Source organism: Lagenorhynchus albirostris, chromosome 7 (assembly GCF_949774975.1).
Source record: "Lagenorhynchus albirostris chromosome 7, mLagAlb1.1, whole genome shotgun sequence".
Classification (NCBI taxonomy): Eukaryota; Metazoa; Chordata; class Mammalia; order Artiodactyla; family Delphinidae; genus Lagenorhynchus; species Lagenorhynchus albirostris.
Genome location: NC_083101.1, coordinates 95,320,670 through 95,345,039, shown reverse-complemented (window position 1 = coordinate 95,345,039; position 24,370 = coordinate 95,320,670). Strand labels below are relative to the sequence as shown.

The following is a 24,370-nucleotide window of genomic DNA, read 5'->3' as shown; positions in this document are numbered from 1 at the left end:
TTCCTTGGAAATGATGTCAAACTCTTCGGTCTTTTGGAAATTTCATTGTGGGTACATCCAGGCAAAGTGGCTTTGTTGTTCCTTTTTGGAATAGTTGAAGAAGGGTGCTCCCTGGACCCCCAGAGGAGGGCGGCTTCCTCTTAATTTTTGGGCCTCCTGACGCATCTTCTCTCTCAGACCATCAGTGCTACAACGGCTCAGGCACGGATTACAGAGGGACGGCAAGCACCACCAAGTCGGGACACCAGTGCCAGCCGTGGGCCCTGCAGCATCCCCACAGCCACCACCTGACCAGCGCCGACTTCCCCGAGCTTGGAGGAGGGCACGCCTACTGCCGGAACCCTGGAGGGCAGATGGAAGGCCCCTGGTGCTTCACGCAGAATAAAAACGTACGCATGGAACTGTGTGACGTACCCTCTTGTAGTATGTATTCTCTCTCTCTTTTTTTTTTAAAGTGTTGACTGTGGGGTGTACTTTGTGATGATGTGGAACCGGGAGGCTGATAGCTCTGGGAGCCCCCTGCCCACACCGAGTTTCACCACCATGATTATTTGTTTTAAATAAAGCTGTTGCTGGTTGTAAAAGTAGCATCTCGTCATTATAGGACGTTTTAAATTATAGAAAAGTCTGAAGAAGAATGTGTAAATCACCTCTAATTTTACCACTCAGCAGAGACTACTGTTTACACTTGGGGGCCCTTCTGTCAGCCCTCTTTCCATGTGTGGTCCTGGGATATTCAGTTTGGCCTCTTGTTTCCCAGTGGACATTGTCATGCATTTCCCACTATTAGTGGAAATGCTTCCCATTACTATTACAACCAGCTTCTCAGACCAGCATCTGTAGTTGGGGCACAAGGCCTCCTGCTTGCCCTCCCTCGCCTCCCACTCTGCTCAGCTTTTACACAGAGACTCAGCAGAGTGAGGAGAAAATAGAACTTAAATCTCTTAACTGTTTTCCCTGCAATTTCTGTCTTAAATTATGACTAGGAGAAAAGTTTGTAGTTCATGGTTGCAAATTTTACAGACATCATTATCTCTGTGCAGGAATAAATTTTAAGAATGAAAAGTTTGGTAAATAGATTATAGTAAAGTTATTCAATGGAATGCTACAGTTGTTTAAAAAAATTTCCTGCAAGGAAGGATGTTCATATTGACCTGTTAAGGGAAAGAAGTAAGCTGGAGGGCAATAGCTGTGTTATGTCTTTTTGGTTTCTCTTTCTTCCTGTTCTTCTCTCTGTCCCTCTGTCTCTCTCTGTCTTTCTTTCATCTTCCTCCTCTCCCTCCCTTCCCTTTCCTTTCCCTCTCACTTTCCCTCCTTCCTCCCTTCCTCTTTCTTTCTTTCTGATAGAAGAAACAAAATGAGTGAAGGGTATGTGAGTGAGCACACATATGCACCTATATTTTATGGAAGAAGTTTTGCAAAGATAAACATCATACTTTCAGCAGTGATTTCCCATGACCTACAGATATGTTAAAGCATAAGATGTTTTTACAATGAGCAGTTTTTATTTTTGTAATTAAAAATGAATCAAATCATAAAGAGAAATATGTATGTTCTTTGACCTGGCAATGCCATAAGAATCTTATATTGTAGAAATATTTGCACTTAAAGGGCAGAAATGCAAGGATATTTGTTGCAGAATCACTTTTAACAGCTAAATGACAAACAGAGTAATTGTTTACCAACAAGGGGTTGGATGATAATTGAAGTACGTCCGTACCTTGGGACAGTGTGCAGCCCTTGCAGAGTGCCTAGTGCTGTCTGTTCTGCGAGAAACGTGGCCTGAGGTATATTATTCTGTCACAAAACCAGGAGCAGGAAAACATGGATGATGTGATTCCATTTAAAATTCTGTTTTTAAAAATTATATGAAACTGCTGCTTCTCTATGTCAGATTAGTTGAATATTGGTTATTTCATGTTCAACTTAAATATATACATAAAAAATTAAGTGAATACCAATCTATTAACAGTAGTATATATAGCCTTTGGTGAAATTAGTTATTAGGAACATTCACTTTTCTCTAATGCTGTCAATAGAATTATTAATAAGCATGTGTTCTGTTGGTGATTTTTAAAAGGTAATGATAAACGTTAATGGTTTACAAACCTATGGATGGTGGTCACATCTCTCACCTTGGCCTGAGGGTCCTGGAATCTCCCCTTAGCCCTAATCGTGAAAAATGACCCAGAATCCCCACTGCCCCTGAGTCTTCTAAAATATCTGCCTCCGGGGTGGGGTCAGGAGAGTTGTGTGTGTGGTTGTATTTGATTTTTATCTTCTTTTGGAGGCTGGGGGGCAAGACTGGCTTTGGGACAAGGTTTCTTTACTATGGTGGTGGTAGTGGTGATTTTTAGAACTGAATTAGCTCTTTTGGGGGACCACATGGACCAGAAATCACTTGTTTGCTTTTACATGGAAAGCTCATTACCCACTGGTCATAGGGAGGCCCAAGTCCCATGTGATTATTCACAAGGTTTAGGTGAAAACTGTTGTGGGGAGAGGGGCCTTTTGGAGGACTTGCCTTCCACATCACAGAGCAGAAGCCTCAACTCTCCCTCAGAGGGCAGCGCTGCCCACAGGGTTCCTGGCCGTCCTTTTAGCCTTGCAGCCTGGGGCCCTCTGTGCTTTTCTGTAAATCCTGTAGGGGGAGACAGAGCGTTGCTCTTCACCGTGGAAAAAAATGAAGGAAAAACACTTGGAACTGCTGCAAATTGTTAGGTCAAACTCATTGGCTACCAGTGCTCATTTAAATAAAATGCATTTTTAATTATTGTCTTTAAAGAATATGGGTTCATTGTACAAAAATGTGGAAAACCGTAAAATGTTGAATGAAGAAAAGGATCATTTCTAATGCCAGTATCCAGTTTCCTTCACTGAGGACAAGCATGTCCCATGTGTTTCATCGAGTTTAGTAGAGATGGAAAGTCAGAGCACCTATTTCCAACGGTATTCAAATTAGAAGGGAATGTGATGGTGGTGTTTGCTACTGTAAGGCCTTTAGAGTTCATTTATTAACTTTTTTTTTTTTTTTTTTTTGCGGTATGCGGGCCTTTCACTGTCGTGGCCTCTCCCGTTGCGGAGCACAGGCTCTGGACGCGCAGGCTCAGCGGCCATGGCTCACAGGCCCAGCCGCTCTGCGGCATGTGGGATCTTCCCGGACCGGGGCACTAATCTGTGTCCCGTGCATCGGCAGGCGGACTCTCAATCACTGCGCCACCAGGGAAGCCCTAGAGTTCGTTTATTTTTTGAGCTCTGTATTCCTCTTTGTTTCCATGGTGGGCAGTTCTAGATTGTGTCTCACAAATGTTTAGCGGGATGTGTGTTTTTGGGTACATTACTTTTTTTGAGGTTTGGCTTATAATTTTGTCCCTTTGTGAAACTTACCCTGATTATCTACTTGTGCTTGAATATTTTAGTTGGAGGTGGGAGTGGGATGGTGGAGAACTTCGAGTTGCAAACAGGGATGTTTTCAGAAAACTCATGAACGCCTTGCTGTTCACAGGCCCCCAAGACAGCAGCAGGATGGGAATTCTGTACATCCTGGTTCCGAGCATCGCCATTCCCCTGGTCATCGCATGCCTTTTCTTCTTGGTCTGCATGTGCCGGAATAAACAGAAGGCTTCTTCCTCCACGCCCCAGAGGCGGCAGCTGATGGCCTCACCCAGCCAGGACGTGGAAATGCCTCTCATCAACCAGCACAAGCAGGTCTCTGTGCCCCCGTATTTAAAGAGGCAGCTCTCCCAGGCTTAACCCTACCTGGAGATTCTTAATTTGCTTGATACACAGCACATAATTCTTTTAAACTGTCCTTCATTTTGCCGTTTCTTCTCTAAAATATACCAGGACGTTTGTGTCCTTAGGGGGTATATGGAAGGTGTGTTTGGACTTCACTGTTCTCCCTCGACGGAGACCAGCCATTTTAGCATGGGCACGAATGAGGTGCCCTCACTTTGCTGTGCTTCAGCTGTCCCCACAGGAGGACACACAAAAGAAGGGCTCAGATCACCCCCACCACTAGAGGGTCAACATGGTATTTTTAAGGGATGATGACCAGTTTTCTGGTCAGTTTGGGTTTGGGTTGGTTTTGCTTTGTTTTGTTTTACAGGGAAGGACACAGCAACAGTCCTGTAGTGGTGGTAGGGGAGCAGACCACCCCCAACCTGAGTTCTTAGGGTAGCGAGAACACACTGAAATGTATCACAGGAAGAGGTCTCTCCCAGCCCACCTAGCTTCAGTGAAGGGGCATTTACATTACTTGAAAGTTTTGGGGGAAAACCATTTCCATCCAGGCTCCGAAGAGGGAGAAGGTGGACTCATTCTGCTCAGTAGCCAGGAGTCACGGAGGGTTTGCTGTGGGTGAAGGGCTGGCAGGTGAGGGCACAGATTCCCTTGGGTTCAGAGAGCCTCCGAGGACGGGGGCCAGGCACACAGAAGGGATGGGAAGTTGTAGAGGCTGAGACGCAAGGTTCAAATCGATGTCACCTGTGTGGTGCTTCTGTCCGGTGGCATCCACTGGAGAATCTAATCGAGAGGAAGCGGCAAAACAGGCTCTTGGAGGCACATCTGGAGAACAGCTGGCTTGGACTCTAAAAATGACTCAGATCGGGGGAAGCACACCTCAGGGTTCGAGGGAAATAGACATTGCATCTTGTTATGATGAACAGTGGTGGCTGGGCCTGTCGGTGGGCGCATAGCAGGGAACATCAGGAAAGTCCCTAAGTGGGGGGCACAGCTGGGAGGACAGCCGGAGTTCAGCATGGCTGGGGTGTGTAGACAGGTGTGCGCACACACACACCCTCACACATATAGTCTGCAATGTTATCTTTGGGTGGGGACATTGTTTGCAGCCTGGTTGGGACCCTGTTGAAGGTTTCAGGCAGCCTCATGGTGTCAGAGCACATTTAAGAGCAGAGAGCATTGTGCGGGGCAGGCTGAGCCTGGGCCGGGTGGGACTGGCGGGTCCTCTGCAAGCCCAGGCTGGGGGGCGGCTCTAGGACTGCCGCCCCCCAGAATGCCCTCCCAGCTATTCAGCTCTGCCTCCTCGCATCTCGGTGGCAGAAATGTTTCACCAGAGCTTTTCTTCTTGGCAGGCCAAACTCAAGGAGATCAGCTTGTCCACGGTGAGGTTCATGGAGGAGCTCGGGGAGGACCGGTTCGGCAAGGTCTACAAAGGGCATCTGTTCGGCCCGGCGCCAGGCGAGCAGACCCAGGCCGTGGCCATCAAGACGCTGAAGGACAAAGCGGAGGGGCCGCTCCGGGAGGAGTTCCGGCACGAGGCCCTGCTGCGGGCACGGCTACAGCACCCCAACATTGTCTGCCTGCTGGGCGTGGTGACCAAGGACCAGCCCCTCAGCATGATCTTCAGCTACTGCTCGCACGGCGACCTGCACGAGTTCCTGGTCATGCGCTCGCCGCACTCGGACGTGGGCAGCACAGACGACGACCGCACGGTGAAGTCCGCCCTGGAGCCCCCCGACTTCGTGCACGTGGTGGCGCAGATCGCCGCGGGCATGGAGTACCTGTCCAGCCACCACGTGGTCCACAAGGACCTGGCCACCCGCAACGTCCTCGTGTACGACAAGCTGACCGTGAAGATCTCGGACTTGGGGCTCTTCCGCGAAGTGTACTCGGCTGACTACTACAAGCTGACGGGGAGCGCGCTGCTGCCCATCCGCTGGATGTCTCCCGAGGCCATCATGTACGGCAAGTTCTCTGTGGACTCGGACATCTGGTCCTACGGCGTGGTCCTGTGGGAGGTGTTCAGCTACGGCCTGCAGCCCTACTGCGGCCACTCCAACCAGGACGTGGTGGAGATGGTCCGGAGCCGGCAGGTGCTGCCCTGCCCCGATGACTGCCCCGCCTGGGTATACGCGCTGATGATCGAGTGCTGGCACGAGTTCCCCAGCCGGCGGCCCCGCTTCAAGGACATCCACAGCCGGCTGCGGGCCTGGGGCAACCTGTCTACCTACAACAGCTCGGGGCAGACCTCAGGCGCCAGCAACGTCACGCAGACCAGCTCCCTGAGCACCAGCCCCGTCAGCAACGTCAGCAACACCCGCTACGGGGGCCCCAAGCAGAAGGCCCAGCCCTTCCCGCAGCCCCAGTTCATCCCCATGAAGGGCCAGATCAGACCCATGGTACCCCCTCCCCAGCTCTACATCCCCGTCAATGGGTACCAGCCCGTGCCGGCCTACGGGGCCTACCTGCCCAACTTTTACCCGGTCCAGATCCCGATGCAGATGGCCCCGCAGCAGGTGCCCGCCCAGATGGTGCCCAAGCCTGGCTCCCACCACAGTGGCAGCGGCTCCACCAGCACGGGGTATGTCACCACCGCGCCCTCCAACACGTCCGTGGCAGACAGGGCAGCCCTGCTCTCGGAGGGCACTGAGGACACGCAGAATGTCCCGGAAGACGTGGCCCAGAGCCCCGTGCAGGAAGCAGAGGAGGAGGAGGACGGCTCCGTCCCCGAGACCGAGCTGTTGGGAGACAATGACACTCTGCAGATGGACGAGTCTGAGGTCCAGCTGGAAGCCTGAGGGCTGCAGGGCCGCGGGGCGCTTGGCAGGAGACTTGGGCCTCCCTGAGGAGCGCGCCCCGGGTACCAGTGGGCTGGAGTGCAGTCTCCCTGGGCGAAGTCCTCCTCTGTCGTCCTCTCGTGCACGGAGCAGCTCTGTGCCCACCTGCTTGGTTGGAGGGTCTTGTAGCCAATGGCTCCTGACAAGGCAGGGGTGGTAGGTAACCCAGCAGGACGCATGGTGACCCCCAGTGCCACCTACATTTCCCTGGAGGTCAATCGGCCGTGAGCAGTGCCTGTGCTTTGAAGGAAATTAGATGGCATCTTCCCTCCATATTGCATAGGGATTGAATATTTCCAAACATTGGGAAAACAGGCCTGCAAAAAGGCAGTGAGGTGGGACTTCGGGCTTTGCGATGCCCAGCGACTGGGCTGCTGCATGAGGATGGAGGAGGCTGCTTTTCTCTCTGCTACCCACCCCGCCACTGCCCACCAGTAACAGTCTCTCTTCAGCCACCAAAGATTAGTGGGAACAGGACGCGTTCGCCTGCCACCTGTCAGAGTCTGATGAGAAAGGGGCTCCTGGAATGGGAGTTCCATATTAAAACGAAATGTGCCTTAAAAGAAACCCACAGAATTTTGTACTTCTGTGAAATGATTTTAATTATCCTGCATGTGTATTTTGCCCAGTTTTCTGGAATTCAAGGGAAAGTGTTTTTGGGGTTTGGAATGTTACAAAGGAGACAATATTGTACAGAGCACAGTATTGTTATTTTTTCTTTTTTTTTTTTAGAATCCTGTACAGACCTTAAATGTAATTTATATGGTTTTTGTATGCCATTTTCATTGAAGAATTTTGAGCTTAAAATAATGACTTCGTAATTTAACTGTTTACGTTACCCACATTGGGATGCCACCTGATTGTATTTTGGATTGCTTGTGTTTGTACCATATGTAAGCGAGGTCAGTTCATTTCAGAGCTCCTATGAGAGAAGGTGCACAGGTACACTGCATCCGACACACGGGGTAGAGCGCACTTGTATGACTCCCACACCTGGTGTATCCAATAAAGAAAACCAGAAGGTTCAGTCTGCCCTCTGCAGGTCCTGAGGACATCAGGCAGCGGGAGGTGCTGGATGACGGAGACGCCCAACGGTAATGATTTGGGCTGAGGTGTAGAGGGCTCATCCAGGACCAGCAACTCCATCTGAATGTGGATATACGTTGACAGATAAATGATGGGAACAAGTTTCATTGCTTTTCTCGGTAAGGTCTGTGGCAGGGATTAGCTGCAGATGACGTGAAGATGGTCTTTTGTTTTAAACCTCTCTCCTCCTGAGGTCCCAGAGCCCCTGCCATTTTTAGACCTGGAGTCTGGCTCTTCCCAAGGCCCTGGAGCAGGGCTGGAGGGGGAGAGAGCGAAGGAGATTGGGCCTCCTTCACCACCTGCTCAGAGCTGCCTGCATCCCCTCGTTGGCTGGCAGCGTGGCCAGCTGAGTCCAGGTACATCTGGACCAGGGTCAACTGCGGGGTCAGTGGCTCCAGGGCTTCCAGTCAGGGGAGGGGCTGGGTGAGTCCTGGAGATGCTTCTGCCAGCCAGCCAATGGCCTTTGCTGACCCTTGGGCACGTCCCTGTCTCCCAGCATGGCCTGGTTGGTTTTCCGTGTTTAATGGAATAGGTCCATAACCCTGGGCCAGGCAAGACTCAGGTAGGAATTCGCTTCACATCCACAGGCATTGGTTCTTTAGCCTGCATCAGAACATCCTGCAAGGCTTGTTGCAAAATGAGCACTGCCCTCCCTGCTCCCAGGCAAGTCTGGGTTGGACCAAGAAAGTACATTTCTAACAAGAGCCCAGAGGGTCCTGATGGTGAAAGCCCCTTAAGCACAGCATCATGTGATCCTACCCCCTGGGTCTCCCTGGCTCTCCAGCACATCAGGTCGTCTTGTACACCCCTTGCTCTTCTGCTTTATCGTAATGCTGCTGACAGGTAGAGCCCCACACACAAACAAATAAAACGTCTCAGTGTATATCCTAAAATCAGGAGGGACTCTTCCCTGCTCGGTAGAAGGAAGTAATGTGAATGACTGGGAGCCCCTCGGAGCCCCTCTACCAGCAAGTGTGGTCTGGATTGCATATTCAAAGAACTCAGGGTTACACGGAGCTACTTCTCATTTCCGCTGATCTGAAAGAGGAACATCAGTTTATCTCTAATTTGGTACACCTGATGGTTTAACTGTTGAGTCGAGACCTAAGAGTAAACACTGGGAAATAGCCCTCTGGCTGCTCCCTCTGCAGATGCAGTCAGGGAGGTGGGCGGCCACTTCAGTTTCCCATCACTCAGCCCCAAGACTTGAACGTCGTGCTCGGGGACACGGACAGAACCGCAGAATGAGCAGCAGAGATTCTGCAGAGAGACACGGGGTTTTTTGGCAGAGTGGGGGGAGGTTTTGATCTGGAGGATTTTTTGGCTAGAAATAACACGTGTTTGTTACAGCTCATTCTAATTGTAAAATCTTTAGGAAGATGCATCTTTAGGAAGATTATTGAGGCTTTAAAGTTGATGCAGTTGAACAAAAGTGACTTAATTGGCATGTTCCGGAACAACTGATTTTAGAGCTAAGCTGCATGATTCAGATAAATGTCACTCATACCTTCTACCCAGCCACATGCCTGTCCCTGTTTATACCCACAAGAAGGAGATTTTCATACCTATTCAGTAAAGTCACCTAAGTGTAATTAGTTTTAATCAAGCCATACAAAGCCACAAACACCTTGTACACTCCTTATATTTTTTGGTATACAATACTTGTTGCGAAACAGAGCGCTGGCAAACTTTTCTCTGCTGATATTAGGATATTTCACTCAATGTTACAGTTCTATAATGCTTCCCACTAAATTAAGACAAACCTCTTGGGTCTCTCAACACTTGTTTAAAAGTGTTCACTTTGGGTGAATTCCACCTCACAATTCAGTGTTGGTAGCTACTTTCAGACAGTTACTTTCAGACAGTTTGTGAGTTTCTGACGGGAACACTGAAAATCTTTTTTGAGATGAACTTTTCAGGAGGAGGATGTGTCAAAGTAAGCAATGTCAGAGGACCTTCTCACAACTGGCTACTGGAAATCAACGTGACCTTTCCAAGATCAGACTTGTTCCCAGCTCACCCCCTTGTTTTCCTTCATCAGTCCCCAAAGTAGTAGAGACTGTAAGTGTTTTTTGGCCTGGGACTTAGTGGTTGCTCAGTAATTAGCTTTTTTTTTTTTTTTTTTTGCCTATTATGTACAAATTTATTTTCAAAGGGCCAAATTTCTTTTCTCACAGTAGTACGTTACCTATACATTTAGCCACATTTATCAAATAAATAGATCTCTTCAGCATAATTGCTTTGAATTATACCTTAATTTAAACATTTTTTTTAAAAATTTGTACACAGTATAATTTACCCTTTTTAATGTACAGTTCAAGTTCTGACAAATACCTGTGGTTGTAATTACCACCAGAAACAAGATACAGAACAGTTCCAAGCATAATTTCCTTTTAAATGTCAATTAATCAACAAGTACTTATTGACTACTGACGTGTCCAGTGGTTACCGGTCAGTCTTTGCAGATAGCAGTTTGCTGTGGATCGCTGTCATCAAGGTGTCACTCCTCTTTACTTAGTAGACAACCAAACTTCCTAATCCTCTTGTCTCTCCCTGGCTCCCAAACAGTTCAAAGCCTGGGCTCAACACTATCTTCCAGGATGACACCTTGCAGTTCTTCTTCACTCCACTGGACCAACATCCATTCATTTGCTCCCTTCACAGCCCTATGACAGGTCGTATCTCCCAGTAATTAGCTTTTGAAATAAGAGTAATGTTTTCTTCAGGTGGAGGAGGCCTGGATTTAGGCTACCTGACACTCACCCTGAAGAAGAACATGAGCCTGAGTGTTAGGTGTTTACACTTAAGACCATAGATCTTTTGTAGCACTGTATTTCTTTTTCAGTTTTATTTCAATCGTTTAGTTATTGTATAGCTCATACATTCCTGTAGTTCAGAGTCACAGTGGGAAGTTCCTCGCCCATCCCCAGCTATCCCACCTCCAAATGTATTACTGTGGATCCTCTCAGTTTTTTAATGCATATCTAAGAATACTTGCCAATGTGTTCTTATATTTATCCCATTTTTTAAACGTTAAGAGGTAACCTTCCCTACAAATTGCTTTCTGCTGTACTTCTTTTTCACATAACTGTGTATCTTGGGGGTCTTTGCGTGTCAGTGGATGGGAGCTTGTCTGCTGGAGGAGTTCTTTCCTAGCAGTGGCCCTGTGAGCAAGTGAGGGCAGGAGTTGTAAGGGGGCAGAGGTCACCACAGTGCCTGCCCACAGGGCTCTGGAGGGCTGCTGGGGTGAGGTGGACGGGGGGGCTATGACCAACACACGTGGCTCAGCTCTAATGTGTGTTATTTGAAAGACAGGGCAAGTCAACATTTTTAACTCATTAGTATTGTTTTTTCAGTAATTTGTCCTGTTTATTCTCTTTCCCAGTCTGAAGTGCTGAGGTTTTAGTGGAAAATATTGCCCCCAGACAGAGCCGTAGACTCAAACCAGCCCTTGTGTGTTGGAAGGTGTCGGGGAAATATGCAAGTACCCAGGCGAGAAATGGGGCCAAATGACCACTTCTTTGGAATTCCAGAAGGCAACTACAACCCCCACCCCCTGCCCCAGGATGGCAAGTGCCACACACACACAGACAGACACACACACCCTGGCCCAGGATGGCAAGTGACACACACACACACAGACACACACACCCTGGCCCAGGATGGCAAGTGACACACACACACAAGCACACACGCACACACACACCCTGGCCCAGGATGGCAAGTGACACACACACACACACACACACACACACACACACAGACACATACACACCCCCTGGCCCAGGATGGCAACTGCCACACACACACACATACAAGCACACACGCACACACACACCCTGGCCCAAGATGGCAAGTGACACACACATACACACACACACATAGACACACACACACCCTGGCCCAGGATGGCAACTGCCACACAAACACACACACACACACACACACCCTGCCCCAGGATGGCAACTGCCACACACACACACACACACACACACACACCCTGCCCCAGGATGGCAACTGCCACACACACACACACACACACACACACACACACACCCTGGCCCAGGATGGCAAGTGACACACACACACACATACACACACACACCCTGGCCCAGGATGGCAACAACAACCCCCCCATGGCAATTAAAACTCCTCCCACCCCAGGAGGACAACTCACCCCCCACCCCAACCCAGGTCACGACTGCATCCACCAGGGAGCTAAGTTCAGGTGATATTAACGGTATTTCTCAGGTCTAGATGGAGAGTGGGAAGGGAGACAGTGTCCAGACAGGTAAAGGAGAATTCAGGGGAGGGAGAGGCAGCCCGGCCCCTCCCTGTGCTCCTGCGGCCCCCATTTGTGACAGTTCCATGTTGAACAGGTTTAAACAGTCATCTTATTGTCAGTTTTTGCTGCATCTTATATTTTGATTGTCTCCTCACCATGGGATCTTTACTGGAAAACTGCACTAAAGCAGTTTGGGGGAAAGCTAGTCTAAACTAATAATGTAGAAACATAGAATTTTTTAGGGAAATTCACCATTACTTTGAAATATACAGAGTAATCCAAATTAGTCTATAGGAGCCCAAGGAAAAGACTGAAGAGACTAACATGCAAATTGCCTGAAAGGTGGTTTTTGTGTTCAGGAAGCATCCTCCTGCTAGCTGACTTCCAGTCTCAATTTGATGGCCAGATTTTCCCACAAATAATGCAAAGGTGTACTTTAGTCACAGCACTAAATTAGTCAGAGAGTCTGAACTATTTACAGGCTGGGAATAGCCAGGCATTCTAACCTGCAGATAGACCACCTGAAAGGCCAGCCATGGGTCCTTGCACGTCTGGCCACTATCTTGTTTCCAGTCTCTTATGCACTGCACCCTCATGCATCTAACCCTGGAAGACCCCCAGCATTTTGTAACAAGGGCCCCAGAGAAGGCACTTTCCTTTCCTTCAGGTAGAGATCTTGGAGGTCACTTAGTCTCCACTGGTTAACTTAGAGAAGACTGAGCCACTGCTTTTTTCTTTAGCAGCTTAACTGTACTATAATTTACTTCCGTAAAATTCACCCATCCGAAGTGTACAATTCAGTGATTTTGTTTTTTAGTAAATTTGTGAAGTGTGCTGCCTTCACCCCAGTCTAATTTACAACATTTTCATCACTTCCTCAGCCCTGGGCAATCTGCTCTGTTTTCTGTCTGAATGGATTTGCTTTTTCTGGACATTTCATATAAATGGAATTATACAATATGTAGCATTTTGCTTCTGGCTTCTTTCACTTAGCAGAATGTTTTCAAGGTTCATCCAAGTTGTAGCATGCATCAGAAGCTCATTTTATTGCTGAATAGTATTCCATTGTATGGATAAACCACATTTTGCTTATCCATTCGTCCCTTGATGGATTTGGACTTTTTCATTTGGGGGCTATTATGAATAATGCTGCTATGAACATTGCATATGTTCGTATGTGGACATATGTTTTCATTCTCTTGGGTAGATTCCTAGGAGTGAAATTGCTGGGTCATATGCAAAAATCATTGATCTCTTTAAGAAATTTCCAAACTATTTTCCAAAGTGGTTGCACCATTTTACCTTCCCTCCAGCAATGAATGAGGACTCCAGCTTCTCCACATGCTCTCCAACACTTGCTATCATGTGATTTGTTTTCATTAGAGCCATCAACTTTTAAGACTATCAAAGGAAAACATTACTTACATGAAAAGATCGAGGTTGCAGACAAGTTTTATGAATTGTTCATCAAATCTCACCAGATGCCCTTCACTTAATTGTTCTTATAGCCATTCAACAAGTATTTCTTGAACATGTACCATTAGCTAAATTCAGTGGTGAATGAGATAGGAAACATCATCCCCACTTCCTCAGGAGGAAGTTTATTAAACAAGAAACACTGTAATAACAGGCTAAGTCTTCCATGGGTAGCAGTATTTTCTGTGCAATGAGGCCTCGGGCAGAGCCCAGCTGTGTCAACTGAAGAGGATCACACAAGCATCACTAGATTGGGTCCCAGCGTTTGCAACTAACAACGGACAGAAATGCCTCCTCCATCATGGGCACACTGGCAGGGTTGGTACCCACTGTCTTCTAGAGCTTGTGTGACTGGAGTGTTTCTTTGGAGGCTTTACCTCCATCTGGAGATCTCAACATTTCCTGGGTCTCGGAACATGTTGGCAGGGCCATACCCTGGTGCCCAAAACCTCCTAGACCTGCCTGTGAACGTGGGTGGGGAAAAGTACATGTTCATTTTCACTAACCTCTAACTGAAATGTAGCATTTCCTCTTACTGCAAATGTAGGAATAAACCCCAAACATGTGTTCAGCGTGCTCATGGCTGCTCACCATGAGTTCTTTTCACATCACATTGCAAATGCCACATCACTACTCCAAGATGACACCCATTATGGGGCCTGCTACAAAATCTTGCTACCAAGTTAATAGAGAAGCACATATATTACAATTTTTTTTTCAATATTTTGATAATTTCAATATGGATGTTTTCTTCGTAATTTGAGTCTTTTATTTTCTGCATTAAAACCCTACATTCAGGGCTTCCCTGGTGGCGCAGTGGTTGGGAGTCCGCCTGCCGATGCAGGGGACACGGGTTCGTGCCCCGGTCCGGGAAGGTCCCACATGCCGCGGGGCGGCTGGGCCCGTGAGCCATGGCTGCTGAGCCTGTGCGTCCGGAGCCTGTGCTCCACAACGGGAGAGGCCACAACAGTGAGAGGCCCGCGTACCGCAAAAAAAAACAAAAAACAAAAAAACAAAAAAACCTACATTCAGAGAAAGGACCCAAATGCCAAGGGGTCCATCTGTGATACAGAAAGATAAGAAGAAGATGCCGTCTTTACGGCTTCTCTTCTGACACCACCCACTGCGTGCCTAGTGCCCTGCTCCTCCCAGGATGCAGTTCTCTGGGTGAGAGGTGGAGAGATGCTGCCTGCAGACTGAGCAACCACTTTTTTTCCTTTTTTTTTTTCAATTTTATTTATTTATTTGGGGCTGCGTTGGGTTTTTGTTGCTGCCTGCAGGCTTTCTCTAGTTGTGACCTCCTCCAGAACCCGGGGGTCCCCCTGCTTGCACTCACTCATCAACACCCGCCTTTCCCACTTGCATCCCGGCTCCACTGCTTTGGTCCAGGTGAGATGGAGCCGCGGTGGCAGGGTACTGTACCACCACCTGCCTTCCTACTTTCTCATGCTGTTTCAACAGTGCACATCAAGAAGAAACAGCAACACAGAGAACCAGGAACAATGTCTCCCTAGCCCAGTGGGAGCGCAAACTGGTTCTACGTTTTTTTCAGAGTAAATAGCAATATTGTTGCTTTTTCAAGTCTACAGGGGCTCACAGGCTCCTGCAACATAATAGCTGTTCTCTCCGAACCCCCCAACATCCCTGGAGGGGGTGGAGGAGACTTTGGATTCCTGGAGGCTCCATCTGCCAGGCCAGTGTCTCACCAGGGAGAGCAACCACTTTTTTTCCTTTTTTTTTTTTCAATTTTATTTATTGATTTGTTTATTTATTTTGGGCCGCGTTGGGTCTTCGTTGCTGCCTGCAGGCTTTCTCTAGTTGTGGCCAGCAGGGGCTATTCTTCATTGCGGTGGGTGGGTTTCTCACTGCAGTAGCTTCTCTTGTTACAGAGTACAGGCTCAAGGTGTGCAGGCTTCGGTAGTTGCAGCACATGAGCTCAGTGGTTGTGGTTCGAGGGCTCTAGAGCGCAGGCTCGGTAGCTGTGGCGCCTGGGCTTAGTTGCTCCGCAACATGTGGGATCTTCCTGAACCCTAACCTGTGTCCCCTGCACTGGCAGGCAGATTCTTAACCACTGTGCCACCAGGGAAGCCCTCCTTTTTTCCTTCAGATAAATGTTCTTCAAATTTCGATTATTATCCCATAAGGGTAAATTTCTAGTTCCTTAAAATAGCTCTTTCAGTATGGATTTCCTTAACGTAAGAAATGTCACATTTCCTCCAGTCAACTAAAAACACACACACACACACACATACAACATGGGAGTTATGAGTTAACTTTTATTTGGGGCAAAAAGAGGACTAGAGCCCAGGAGACAGCATCTCAGAGAGCCCTGAGAAACTGCTCCAAAGAGGTAGGGGGGAGGTCAGTGTCATATGTGATTTCAGTGAAGGGGGAGCACACGCAGTCAAGCACACATTTGGGGTGAGGCTTGGCGCTACTCAGGAGGAGCGGACGTCACCGTTAGTGATTTCAGTGCTTTTCTGGATACGAGGAGATGCAAGAATTGGGCTCAAAAAATCCTCTCCTGAAAACATCTAACTATCTGAAGACCTGTTCTTCCAGTTTTTCCCAGAGCACAGAGTGTCTCATTCCTGATCTCCACCCTGAACTCCTTTCAGGGAGTGTTGAAGTTCAGCAGCTACAGTGGCTCACGATTTAATCCTTGTCGAGGTAGAGGGCAAGCGCCAATTTGTAGTCAGCTTTCCCTACGAAATACAATCTGCCATGTTCACTTTATGAGGTACAGTGATCTGATAAGAGGTTGATTATGTAGGTGCTATAAAGATGAAAATTCATTGCATAGGTTGTATTCTCAATAAATTTTATTAACTTGATTATACCTTGGGGGCATTTTTTGCCAAATTAGCATAAAAACCTGAAATGTGCAAGGAAACTAGAGTGTTTATTAGAGAAGTTCTGCTTTTTGCTATACTGCAGTTAACACAGCTATTTAGAATAGCAGTTATGGATTTAGTTGTGGGTGAAACACTCTGTTGCAAATGCAAATGTGCAATGTTACTGATTGGGCCACAGAAATCACAAGGAGATACTTACTCTCCAAACTGATCCAAGGGGAGATCATTAGATTAATTTGTTGACAAATGCTGATGGAAACCTGCTGTGCCCCTGCTGCAGGGATCAGGCAGAGAACCATGTAGATAAACCCAGCCACAAACTACATTCTCTAATGTCTGTGATGCTCAGTTCTCTGACGAAAACACAGCATGGGGAGGGGAGATTCCTTGGCAGGAGTGGGTAGTTTAAGAAATCTGGTCTTTACTCACCAAATGTGCCTCTAAAAAATACTGTGACCAAGAATGATCTAAGTCTTCAAAGTTCCTTTTCTTGTGGCCAGAGATGGTTTTTTTCACCCTCTTTAACTGGAAACAAAACCATGCAGGTATAGCAACATAGGCTTATGCAAGAGAGAATAACGAAAAACAGAGAAATACACTCTCACTACTAAAAAATTGCATCCCTCTGAACAGTGTGAATTTCCAGTTCACGAGGTTAGCATCTCAGGATCATGGAGAGTGGGAGAAAGAAACAGGTGGCGAGTCATTTGATTTTTATGGGGACAAGAAGTCCATATTGCCCCACATGATTAGCTGTGCAAGAATGTTACATCCTTAGATCAGAACTCTGTGCCCCCCAGGGCAGCTGAGCTGGGAGCAGGTTCCAGCCTGGGGGTGTCCTCAGCCTCTCTCAGTCCTCAGCCCCCAAACAGAAGTGGTGTAACTCTGACAAATGCCACTAGAGGCCACTAGAAAATGAATTCTAATTAATTAATCCATTGAGATCCTTATCTCTCTTTGCCTAAACATAATTTTAGTCCACAGTCAGAAAAAAGGGCAGGACAGCTGTTTGGTGCACCAATTTAAAGGGGGGGGGGCATAAATCTAAATCTAAATCAATGGAGAAAATTGTGCCCCAGGTGCCCTCATTACCCACCTGGAAAGGCAGGGTCTCAGGAGGTCAAGTCCCAGGGCAGGGGTTTTCTCCTCTGTTTTATTCACTGCTGTGTCCCCAGCTAGAGTAGGTGGGGGGCGGGGGGTGGGGTGCTGGGTGACTTTTAGGCTTTGCTGGGCAGGATCATAGAATGGAATTGCTGTAGACAATAGAATGCAGATGAGGCCATTTTCCCTATGATGCCCAGCATGGCCCTCGGTAAGGTGTCTAAAGACTTCTCTTCCCATCAAGTGTCAGGACAGACTGTAGTGAGGACCCAGAGCTTTAATCTAATTTGTAACCTTTACTAAGAAGTCACTTCAGGATGTGTTCCAGCACGGGGGGGGGGGCGGGAAATCAAGAGAAAGGATGACATGGAAAGTAGCAAGAAGGCCTCCTAAAATTCCTTTCCCAAATTTCATAATTCAAAGTGTCTGCTGTCTCCGCCGCACCATCCTTCCCTCCCTTCCTTCCCCTCCCCATTGGCTTTGAGTCTCTAAGGTGGCCTGATACCACACATGCACATGTGCACACACTCACGCACGTGCGCGTGCAACTCCATTCACCTCCAGGAATGTCATTCTTTGCCTAGTGACTGATTTTCTTTCTAAAAATCCTCATGGCAAATTTCTAGTGAGATTGTCCAACTCTAGATTTTTTTAGTACTAAACTATTTCTAAATGCAATTATAAGAATGCAGAGAACACTCTCGTGCACAAAATTGTGACTGGCCACCATGCGTGGTGGAGAGAAGCCCTAGGTGAGTGACTGCCTCACCATCCCCTGCAGGGCTCTTGTTGAGCTACATGATCTGTGTGTCCTCCCCCTCTTTTCTCTGGGTCCACTTTCCTTCGCCTCTCCAGTCTGGTCTATTCTGACACCCTTCTGCTTTCTTCTACCCCACACTGATTGCCTTCTCACAATATCTATGCCTAGGGATGGAACCTGGGGAACACATTTTCACATTTCACCAGAAACCCCTCTCTTCTTGACTTGAAACACTGCCAAGTAATAAAGCTGTCATTCACAAGGCTCCATGGCCAGAGGTCTTGGTCAAGACCTGTGTGAATTCAAATGCACACGCGTTGTTGAAACAAGACTAGGACAAATGCCTTGAAACTAAAGTATCGAGATTTTCAGAGTGACCTCCCCACACCAAGGGAAAATGTCTATATTAGTCTTCATTCCGATTAAAATGTAGAATGCCTGTATTGATATAGGAGATGGGGCGCATGTTGAATGCTGGCGTTCCTTCAGAAGCTATCCCCTCGGTGACTTATGTTGCTAAAAGGCAGGTGATCATCCAAACACAGGCAGGAGTGTCCACTGTGTTCCTCGGGCAGTGATCCTCAGCCCACTCAGCCTTCCCCCCCGGCAAGGTGAAGTGATTGTCTGAGGTCAAAAAGGTTGAATAAAAACACAAAGGAAAAGAAACTGGGGTCACTGTGAATGTGAAATACAGTGAGAGTTAAGGCCAAAAGAACTCAAAGAGAAAATGAGGGGGTCTGTGGAAAATGTCAGGGAAGCCACAGTGTGTATACACCAGGCATGGCAGATAAATACACAGAGCAACAAGTCCCAGGAATAAACAGCCGTTGTGGGAACAGTAAATGCACCTTTTTTTTTTTTTTTTTTTTTTTTTTTTTTGCGGTATGTGGGCCTCTCACTGTTGTGGCCTCTCCCATTGCAGAGCACAGGCTCCGGACGCGCAGGCTCAGCGGCCATGGCTCACGGGCCCAGCCGCTCCACGGCATGTGGGATCTTCCCGGACCGGGGCACGAACCCGTGTCCCCTGCATCGGCAGGTGGACTCTCAACCACTGCACCACCAGGGAAGCCCGTAAATGCATCTTTTAGAAACTGAAAGAGCAAGTCAGAAAAACATAAGAAAACACAGGAGCATGTTAGTAGCACAATCCCAAGCTTGAGGGAATAGATTTGAAAACTTTGTTCCCTATGCAATGCAATGTGTCATCTTAGGGCACATTGCAATGATCAATCCATGTGCTTGACAACAAAGTCAACCTGAACACAATTCCCGAAGGAGAGATGTCACAGGCTGTATTCTCTGACCATCTGACCACAATCCCAGAAAGCTAAAGATGGCCATCATCTTCTGATGTCAAAGGCATTGAGAACTGATTTCGTTTCTTACCTGGTGAGAAAATCAGACTCACTGAGGCCTGGAACCCCACTGTCCATGGATATGCATTCTGCCACTGTGCCCTGCCGGCAGACTGCCCACGCCTGGATGTCTGCCTTCCCTGTGGGCACCATCATTTCACTGTTTATTGGCCTTTCCACAACGAAGAAGGAATGAAGTTTTGAAACAATCATGCCCACAGAAGTCTGGGTTTTTTCTTTCTTTTGTCAGAAGCAAGTTTGTAGCTGTTGATTCCCACTGATTCCCCCACCCACAGCTTTAGTGATTGTAACATCCTGTAACAGAGCCACAGCAGCAGGTAGCATGGTCCCCAGGACACACAAGAGAGCGTTTCGCTTCTTTCTGCCTCTATCACAGAAACAATCCGGTTAAGTAATAGGGAGAAGGGTGACCTAGGAGAACCTTAAATACAGGCCTGCCTGGGTTTAAGAAAATCAGAGGCCAAGGAACAAGTTTCCTCCCCTCCCTTTCTTGCACAAACGCTGGTTCCTAAGGAAAGATTATTCTTAGGAGTGACGGGATGGGTCAAGTAAACATTGCCCTATGAAACATAAATATCACCTATCTCTTTTTCCTGGTAACAAAATTTAATGGACATATTTTTAGTGTTGGATAGTTTGTTCAGCCCATGTCATGGAGCCTGTCTGATAAAATTGCTCACAGCATATCATGCTCTTCAATATTATTTTTTCTCATGGAGAAACTAAATTACACTTGGGTTAAATCAGACTTTCTTTAAGTTTTTTTAAATTTACTTTTCTTCTTTCTACCCAGTGCCCTGCCTCCCCAGCCCCGCAACCAGGTGTGGATCGGGCCCTGAACCAAAGAGTCAGGGTATCTATACCATTTTTACTAGAAACTGATGAAATTGGGGTGGAGTAGAGAGACAGGAAAAGGGTGAGACAGGATGAGGAGACACACACATACAACATGGGAGTTATGAGTTAACTTTTATTTGGGGCAAAAAGAGGACTAGAGCCCAGGAGACAGCATCTCAGAGAGCCCTGAGAAACTGCTCCAAAGAGGTAGGGGGGAGGTCAGTGTCATATGTGATTTCAGTGAAGGGGGAGCACACGCAGTCAAGCACACATTTGGGGTGAGGCTTGGCGCTACTCAGGAGGAGCGGACGTCACCGTTAGTGATTTCAGTGCTTTTCTGGATACGAGGAGATGCAAGAATTGGGCTCAAAAAATCCTCTCCTGTATGTGTGTGTTGTATGTGTCTGAGGAGAAACTGTTGTGTTATCTCACCTCGCTCTCCCAAAAATCCGCACAGGGAGGTCGTACTGTTCCCACTTTGCAATTGGGGAAACTGAGGTCCCGGGAAATCAAACAACCCAAAGTGCAGGGTAGTAGGAAGCAGGTGTTTGAACCAGGGTCGTGACATGTACCTGGGGAGTGGGAACAGGAGGGTGCCGCGGCCAGGCCAGGCTTCAACCCCTGGGGTGACATCCGAGGGCCTGGGATCCCCACTGGAGATCTTCCCACAGGGAGGTGCAATCAGGGCGTGGGGTCATGGGAGGGGGCACCTGCGAAATGTTCTCAGGGCCGGGGACCGCGTGGGGGGCACAGGACTCCTCTCGGGGGTGGCACCCCACCCCAACCCCGTGCTGCAGGACCCACCCACTCGCCGGCCCGAGGGATGCTTGGCTGAAGGACCTCTCGGGGCTCCGAGACAGATCACGATGGCCCCCGGGGGGCGGCGGGGGTCTGTGCAGGGCGGGTCCCCAGGGAATGAGCCACACCCAGGGGTCCTTGGCCACAGAGATTTCGGCCAACTTATTTTCTCTCCGTCAGTTACTTAATATTAATTTAACTGGAAAGCCATACAGGCAAGTCACCGGACATGCGACGACCTCAGCCTCAACAACCACGTGACTGCAACTGCGTGGGAGACCCGAACCCAGTCTACCCCAGATTCAGGTGCGTGTGGGGTTGTAACTGCTCTCTTTGGCTGGCTGCTGGACAGCAGGCTAGAACTGGAATAATCGGGTGAGATGGTTGGCTTTGGCAAGGATGGGGTTGCTGTTGACTGAGATGGGACGTCAGTGAGCTGGGGTTCGAAGTGTCCCGTTCCACTCTAGTCGCCCGGGACCCTCCTCCGCCTGTCCTTCCCCATCCGTGGTCTTAAGGACCCTCTGTATGGGGTCTGCCCAGCTGCAGAGCCACACCAGGTGCCACTGGGGCCTGCCCTGGAGCTTCCCTGTCGCTGCAGAGCTGACCACACATATGCAGCCCCTATGAGCAGGGACATTACCACACGCTGGGAGGATACAGCGACTGGGGGAGATGGGTGCTGGCAGATCCATAGTTTGCATTCTCCCCTGCAGAACAGATTCTCCTGAGGTCCTAGAGACGTGTCCTGAGACATATCTGCAGATGTTCCCAACTGATTGGGCGTGGAGCCAGCAGTGCTAGCTCAGTCACTCGCTGTCTCATGCGTGCTCTTCCTTCACCCCTGTCTCCATAGTTGCCTCCTGCTGTGTCTCCTAGGGACCGCAGTGTAGACACATGCCTGATGGATATTCTGTTGGAGGTGTTGACCGAGGCAGTTAGACATTCAAGCTTGGAGTTCGGGGGGGGGGATTCTGGGCTGGAAATATACATTTGGGAGCCAACAGCACACAGATGGCACCCCAAGCCATGACGCTAGAGGGAGTGTAGATTAAAATGGAAGAGACTGAGGTGATCCCTGGAGCACCCCATTGGTTAAGGGTCCCAGAGAAGAGGTGGAGGAGTGTCATGAAGGTGGGAGAAGGACTGAAAGGATGACCGTGCCGAATCTGCTGCTGAGGGCCCCCAGGCCTCTCACTGTGCACAGTCTGTGAGGCCACCGCCAGCGGAGGTCTCCACGGATGTGTGGGTGGAGAGGCAGAGGGGTCAAGGGCAAACTGGAAGAAGTGAGGAACCAAGGCTGTGGGCAACGAATCCTTTAAAAAAGTCTTGCAGTCCACGGAGACAAGTTGTACGCTACTCTGATGCTCTTTTTTCTTTTAATAATCTCTTTTTTCTTTCTGGATGCTTCTAAGATTTTTTCCCTTGTTCTTCTAATTCACCAATTTCCTCAGGCTAGAGCCATATGTATTGGTTTTCTACAGCTGCCAACACAAAGTGCCACAGGCTGAGTTGGTCCTTCAACAAGAATTCGTTTCCTCACACTTCTGGAGGCTGGAAGTCTGAGATCAAGGTGGTGGCAGGGTTGCTTCCTTCTGAGAGCCACGAGGAAAGGATCTGCTCTAGGTCTCTCCCCTTGGCTTGTAGGTGGCCTTCTTTTCCCTCTGTCTTCACATCATCTTCCCTCCATTTGTATCTGTATCTGGGTCCAAATTTTCCCTTTTCCTGAGGATACCAGTCATATTGGCTCACCCTACTGCCCTATGACCTCGTAATTAACTTAGGTTACATCGGCAACGACCCTATTTCCAAGTAAGGTCACATTCTGAGGTTCTTGGAGTTAGGACTTTAACATATAAATTTGTAGGGGACACAATTCAACCCATAATGCTGAGCATGTGTCTTTTAAAAAAAATATGAGTATTAATATTGCTTAGGACGAATCAGCCCTGCCAGTTGTTGGTCTGATTCTTCATTCAGATCAGAGAATTTTTTCCTGTTTGCTTAAATAGCTCTTCTCCACATTTCCTTTTGCTTCTCGAATTCTTTCTTGTCACACGTTCCATCTCCTCGAGTCTATCCTCCGAGTCTCTTATCTTTCTCATGATTTCCCTGTTTGTATTTTCGCTTTATGTTCTGAGATAGTCGTTCTGCTTGGTCTTTTATGGAAGATCTGAACAAATACATGAACATTCTTGTATTGAATTTTGAAAATCATGTCTTTGCAAATTCATTTTATGCTTTTGGTGAAGTTCCTTGAGGATTCTTACCAGAGTGTGGATAACGTTCTCACCTGACTCTTCCAGTTCTGTCTGCCCAAGTGGGAGGCACCAGTTTGACATGGTTGCCATCTTGGCTTCCTCCCCCTGGTGGTTGAGACCTCGGCGGTGAGTATCTCCTTTCCTCCCTCTTCTACGTCTCATGACTGCATCTCATCAACCATCAGGAAGAATTGCAAGAAACTCGTACGCAACGACAAACCTGTGTGCGCTAGAAGGCAAAAAACTTCTGGTCTCATCGGGTGGCAGTCGGCAAACTGCCACGCACAGGGGCAAACCACTAAGCTCTCCTATCTTCCCAGGGGTAGGAGTAGCTCTGTCCCCACAACAGAGACAGGATCAATTTCGGCTCTCCAGGCGACTCCCTGCCCAGCTGGATGGGCACCCCATGCAGATCCTGTAGGAGAAGGCAGCTTCTGAGATGCGATCCCTCCCATGGTAGTTCGCTGGTCCCTGCTGGCTGAGCATCAGGGGATGGTGGACGCCTGGTCTTTGCTCCAGATCTCCAGGCAAGGCAAGACCCCTCTGCTGGGGCTTCCCTGGTGGTGCAGTGGTTGAGAGTCTACCTGCCGATGCAGGGGACACAGGTTCGTGCCCTGGTCCGGGAGGATCCAACATGCTGCTGAGTGGCTGGGCCCATGAGCCATGGCCGCTGAGCCTGCGCGTCCGGAGCCTGTGCTCCGTGACGGGAGAGGCTACAATGGTGAGAGGCCCGCATACAGCAAAAAAAAAAAAAAAAAAAAAAAAAGACACCTCTGCTGTTGATTCCTTCAGAACCATCCTACCATGTATTTCCTTTCTCCTGTGGAGCCCCTGATCTAACATGTGGCCTCGGATCCACCAGCTCCTTGTTCTGCTGTGTCCACCCCAGAGGCAGTTGGGAGAAATATGTCAGATATACAAGCACAACTTGCCAGCTACCTGTAACCTTGCTTCCGCAGT

General features: G+C 48.4%; 1 protein-coding gene across 2 annotated transcripts in view; it reads left to right on the top strand.

The window, feature by feature from the left end:
• Positions 1–7,145, top strand: part of ROR2 (receptor tyrosine kinase like orphan receptor 2) — a 217,610-nt gene extending 210,465 nt beyond the window's left edge. Inside the window, exons 7-9 of one of the 2 annotated variants that reach the window (XR_009541404.1) lie at positions 178–389; positions 3,506–3,708; positions 5,094–5,225. Coding sequence is in view for 1 of the 2 variants with exons in the window: in XM_060153571.1 (XP_060009554.1) it covers positions 178–423; positions 3,506–3,708; positions 5,094–6,539 (1,895 nt within the window). In the remaining variant the exon portion in view is untranslated. Of the gene's footprint in view, positions 1–177; positions 424–3,505; positions 3,709–5,093 lie in introns of both variants that reach the window. The other variant, XM_060153571.1, reaches the window with a different exon arrangement.
• The last annotated feature ends 17,225 nt before the right edge of the window (positions 7,146–24,370 follow it).